At 51.6% G+C, this 5,000-nt stretch overlaps 1 protein-coding gene across 2 annotated transcripts in view; it reads left to right on the top strand.

Annotated features, from left to right (window-relative positions):
* LOC123254957 (unconventional myosin-XVIIIa-like) overlaps nucleotides 1-4,957 on the top strand; it is a 5,125-nt gene extending 168 nt beyond the window's left edge. Inside the window, exons 1-4 of one of the 2 annotated variants that reach the window (XM_044683841.1) lie at nucleotides 1-102; nucleotides 1,858-1,971; nucleotides 3,667-3,783; nucleotides 4,765-4,957. The exon at nucleotides 1-102 is cut by the window's left edge and continues 168 nt beyond it. In XM_044683841.1, the coding sequence (XP_044539776.1) occupies nucleotides 40-102; nucleotides 1,858-1,971; nucleotides 3,667-3,783; nucleotides 4,765-4,899 (429 nt within the window). In that variant the 5' untranslated portion in view covers nucleotides 1-39 and the 3' untranslated portion in view covers nucleotides 4,900-4,957. Of the gene's footprint in view, nucleotides 103-1,857; nucleotides 2,665-3,666; nucleotides 3,784-4,764 lie in introns of those variants that run through there. The other variant, XM_044683840.1, reaches the window with a different exon arrangement.
* Nucleotides 4,958-5,000: the final 43 nt, after the last annotated feature.

Raw genomic sequence — 5,000 nt, 5'->3', positions numbered from 1 at the left:
CTGAAACGGACCAAGGCCCTGCTGGCGGATGCCCAGATCATGCTGGACCACCTGAAGAACAGCGCCCCCAGCAAGAGGGAAATCGCCCAGCTCAAGAACCAGGTACTTGGGAGAGATGGTGGTGTCAGCCTCAAGCATGGGGAGCTGGAGGGACCTCGGGAGAGGAAACAATGAGACCCAGAAGGATCACACAAGAGTAGGATTCACACCCAGGTGCTGGGGGGCCTGCCAGGCTGCTCTCTGCCTGCCCTGCTCTATGCCCGTGCCCAGGATGGGTGGGCACTGCCCAGATCTTTGTTCAATCCAATCACAGTTGGCCCTTTTCTTGGCATTCATGAGCTTGACTCATTGGGAAAGAAGAGACAGAGTTCTCTCCCAATTCCTGCCTTTTTTCCCTCCCTTCGGATACTCCCTCGTGTCCTCCCCCAGGGGCTGTGGAATGGAGGGCAGCCCTTCCCCCCAAGGAGCAGCTACAGCTACATACCACCTTGGCCCCAATGCTGCCCATCTGGTCAGTGGACTCAGAGCATTAGAATGACAGAATTCCAGGACTAGGGGAGCCCATCATTCCACGAGGTGCCAGGAAAAGGATCCCCTCCAGGACCCTGCCTGCCTCAAGTCTACAGTCCCACAATTTTACCAGCTAGATTTCAGAAGCAATCATGACAAATGACCAAATCTGTCTGGCATAGAGTCATTTAGCAAATGTCTACTGTGTGCCAGGCACTGGTAGGGAAACAAAGACAAGAAAAAGAAAAAGAAGAACTGCATTCTGTGTGGTTCCACCCCATTCAGAAGGCACAGCCATGCAATAGTAGTAATAGCTAACATATAGCATTCGTATATGCCAGGCATTGTGCCAACTGTTTTACAGTTATTCTCTCCCTTAATCCCCACAACAGCCTGGGAGGTAGATGCTGTTATAACCGCCATTTTACAGATAAGAAAAGTGAAGCAAATGGGAAAGTGACTTGCTTAGGGTCACACAGCTAATAAGTATCTATATAAATAGGTAGCTGGGAAGATATATACATACCTAGAGATAAAAAGACGATTAGAAGGATAGATAGGTAGGCAGATATAGAGATAGAGATGAATGGATGGATGGATGGAGAAATGGAGAGATAGATGGATAGAAAGATAGATAGATGAGTAGATAGATGGATAGATAGGCAGATATAGAGACAGAGATGAATGGATGGAGTGATAGAAAGATAGATGGATAGATGTATGGATAGATAGGCAGATATAGACAGATGGATGGATGGAGTGATAGAAAGATAGATGGATAGATGTATGGATAGATAGATAGAGATGGATGGATAGAAAGATAGATGGGTAGATGGATGCTTAGATAGGCAGATATAGAGACAGAGATGGATGTAGAGATGAAAAGATGGATGGATAGAAAGATAGAGATAGAAATAGAGATAGAAAGAAAGATAGAAAGTAGGATGGATAGAAAGAGAGAAATAAAGATATAGATATAAAGAGATAAAGATGGAGAAGAGAGAGAAAGATAAGTAGATGGATATAGATAGAGATTTGGATAGATAGATGGATAGAAAGAAAGATAGCATATAGAAATGTAATTAGATGATAGAAAGAAGGAAAGGAAGAAAAATAAAGATACATATAATTGTAAATAGATTCATATATGATAATACACAGGAAGATAGAGGTAATTGTAGATACACAAAAATGGTAGATACATAGACAGGAGGTTTAGAATTACGGACTGGATTTGAACTTGGGACTTCCTGACTCCGACACTATCCATAGCCCAGCTTAGCTGCTCTTGCTCGGAGAGCAGAGGTCTCTGACCACTCCTTCCCCGGGGACGGGCTCTTTGTCTAGCTGGAGGAGTCTGAGTTCACCTGTGCAGCTGCAGTGAAGGCCAGGAAGGCGATGGAGGTGGAGATCGAGGACCTTCACCTGCAGATTGATGACATCTCCAAAGCCAAGACAGGGGTAAGAGCTCCAGCATGGAGGGAGATGGGAGGTTGGGGCTGGACACAGACCAGCACCCCTTTTATTTTACAGATAAGGGAACTGAGGCCTGGGTGGGGTGGCATGGATTCATCCACGCAGGTGGTAAATCTCAGAGATGGGGTACAGCCCTCGGTCCCCTCACCTCGAATCTGGCCCCATCTCTCCCCTGCATGCTGCCTCCTTCTGGGTTCTGAGGATCATCCATCCATCATAGACTTTAGGGACCTCAGAGGCCCTGCAGTGTCACCCCTGTATTTGATAGATCCAGGGCACGCCTGCAGCAAGCATCAATCAGGATTTGAATCCAGGCCCTCTGATGTGCGAGCCGGTGGCTCTGCCTTTAAATAGCTCCCATCCCTCCTCTTTCCAGCCCCGGCTCAGGAGGAGATCTGTGCCCCCGTGCAGGGGGCTTTGATCAGGCTGGGAGAGAGGGCTTACCGAGGGGGTCCCGCCTCCCTATTTAGCCACCTGCGTGGGGGGCTTGGCCACAGCCACAGCATCGTAAATAGAGGCGGGCGATGTAAACGGGCACCTGGAGATTCCCCCAAGTACCGGGGAGAGGCCACGATGCTCTCCCCCTCCCTCCCTGCCTGCCCAGGCCTGGCCTGCTGATGGAGAGCGCTCGGTAATTAGAGCCTTTATTTAATGCCTCCTTTTAATTCCTCGCCTCCCTCTCGGCCCATCGACAGAGAATTCATTACGGTGATTTGAACCACCGGCACCTGCTTAGGGCCGGGGGCTCAGGGGGCAGCGCTGGGAGGGAGGGCGAGGGTTCGAGGCGGTCACGGCTGGGTACCAGGGAGAGGCCCCCCCGCCGCCCCTGCCGGCCACGGGGCCATCGGGAGGTGCCCATCTCGCGGGGCTGATTTATCCCCGTGGCATTTGGGCTCCTCAGCAGTTTGCAGGTGAGTGATTCAAACTCCCTAATTGCGTTAAAAAAGGCTGTTACAGAATTACCATTTTATTTAAATCCGAGTTAATAAATTTCTTGGCGGAGGCTTTCCCCAGCTCCCCACAGCCCGGTAACAAGATGGATGGGGCAGAGAAGGAGCCAACGCAGTCGTTTTGGTTTGGAATTACGGGCTAATAGATTCATTCATTTGCTGGAGCCACTGTTGGCTGTCTCCTCCCTTCCCGTCTCCCCCTAGGAGTGGCTTGAGATGAGGAGGGGGCCTTGGGGGCCGCCTGTCCTTGGGAAGGAGCTTGGCAAACGGGCCCTGGCGGAGGCTCGCCCCCCGGCGTCCTAGCAAGGGCATCAGCCTCCTCCTTTGGGCCACTGGCCGAGGGCAGACCTTCCGCCCCTCCCATAGGGGTCGTTCTGGAGAGTTCCCCTGAGGCACCCCTCCATGAAGGCAGTTTAGGGAGGAAGGCCGAGGGGAAGGCGAGCTCAGGCTGCTCTCTGCGACGGGTGCGTGTTTGTAGATCCAGAACCAGGAGGGACCCCAGAGCCCACCAAGTCCAATTCCCTTATTTTACAGATGAGGAAACTGAGTCCCAAGGGAGTTAAATGACTTGCTGAGGGGGGGCCACCCAGGTAGTAAGTGCCAGAGACAGGATTTGAATCTGGGTCCTCTGACCCTTGTGCCAGTGCCTACGCCTGAGGAGCCAGTGCTGGACAGAGCCTGACCCTTCCGTGGCTGGGCCCTGATGTTCCCATCTCCTGCCTCTCCCCAGCTAGAGGAGCAGGTGAGCCGCCTTCAGCGAGAGAAGAACGAGGTCCAGAGCCGGCTGGAGGAGGACCAGGAGGACATGAACGAGCTCATGAAGAAGCACAAGGCCGCGGTGGCCCAGGTCCTGGCCCCTTCCCGTCTGCCCTCTCTTTCCTCGGCACTGCCCCGCTCTGGAAATGCCCGTGGCTCCCTCTGCCCTCTAGGACAAAACATAAACCGTTTAAAAAAATATTTTTCTTCATTCCTGTAACAGATTGACACATAAGTTTTCCACAGTTACGGGATTCGTGTTGTAGAGCTGACAAGCAACTCCACTGGGTTATACACTTTTATTCCTCAAAACCCATTTCCTTAGTATTCATTTTTGTAATAATCTTATAAAACCAAACCCCAAATCAAATACCCAAATACCCAAGTGATAAATCATCAAACCGAAGCCCTTCTGTTGAGCCTTTGAAGCTCTTCACCAGCCTCGCCGGACGTTAGCTTCCAGCACAGCCAGACCAGCCTTCTCTGGGCCTCCCACGTGACACTCCATCTCCTCTTTCCTCGCCTTTGCCCAGGCTGCCCCTGCTGCCCGGAGTGCCCTCCCTCCTTACCTCTTCCTCACAGACCCCCTTTCTTCCTTCAGGACTAAGCTCAGGCACCACCTTCCGCACGAAGCCTTTCCTGATCCCCACAACTGCCAGCACACTCCCCCCCCCATCCCACTCTGTTCAGCCTCTTTTCCTTCATGCCTTCATTGATAGATCCCTCCCCGGATGGAATGGAAGCTCCTTGAGGGCAGGGATTGTTTTATTCTTTGCCCTTACCATAGTGCCTGGCACATAGTAGGTGCTTAAGAAATATTTGTCGATTGCTGATCAATAGATATCAAAGGCATGTCCCGTGCCTGCAGGCCTCCCCTTGTCTAGGGTGGGAAGGAGACGTGTCTCTGTAGGTTTGCGATCGGACCCGTCCTGGGCCTCCGAATAAAACTCCTCTTTCCATAAAATAATCCCACAAATATTCAGTGAGTCCCCAGTGCATGTCAGGCTGTAGCTTAGACAGACAGAAACGGTCTCTGTCCTCCCAGAGCTGACATTGGACATTCCTTCCCCAGGCTTCCCGGGACATGGCCCAAATGAATGATCTCCAAATTCAGCTAGAAGAGGCCAACAAGGAGAAGCAGGAGCTTCAGGAGAAGGTACCCGGGCCTTCTGCTTGCTGTAGAAGGGGATGCCAAAGGGGCAGCTAGGTGACACAGTAAATGGAGTGCCAGGCCTGGAGTTGGGAGGTTCTAGGTTCAAATCTGATCTCAGATATTTCCTACCTAGGGAACCTCGAGTGAGTCACAAC

Source organism: Gracilinanus agilis, unplaced genomic scaffold (genome assembly GCF_016433145.1).
Source record: "Gracilinanus agilis isolate LMUSP501 unplaced genomic scaffold, AgileGrace unplaced_scaffold36390, whole genome shotgun sequence".
NCBI classification, from domain to species: Eukaryota; Metazoa; Chordata; class Mammalia; order Didelphimorphia; family Didelphidae; genus Gracilinanus; species Gracilinanus agilis.
Note: the sequence above shows the minus strand (reverse complement) of the source record. Positions and strands in the feature narration are given on the sequence as shown.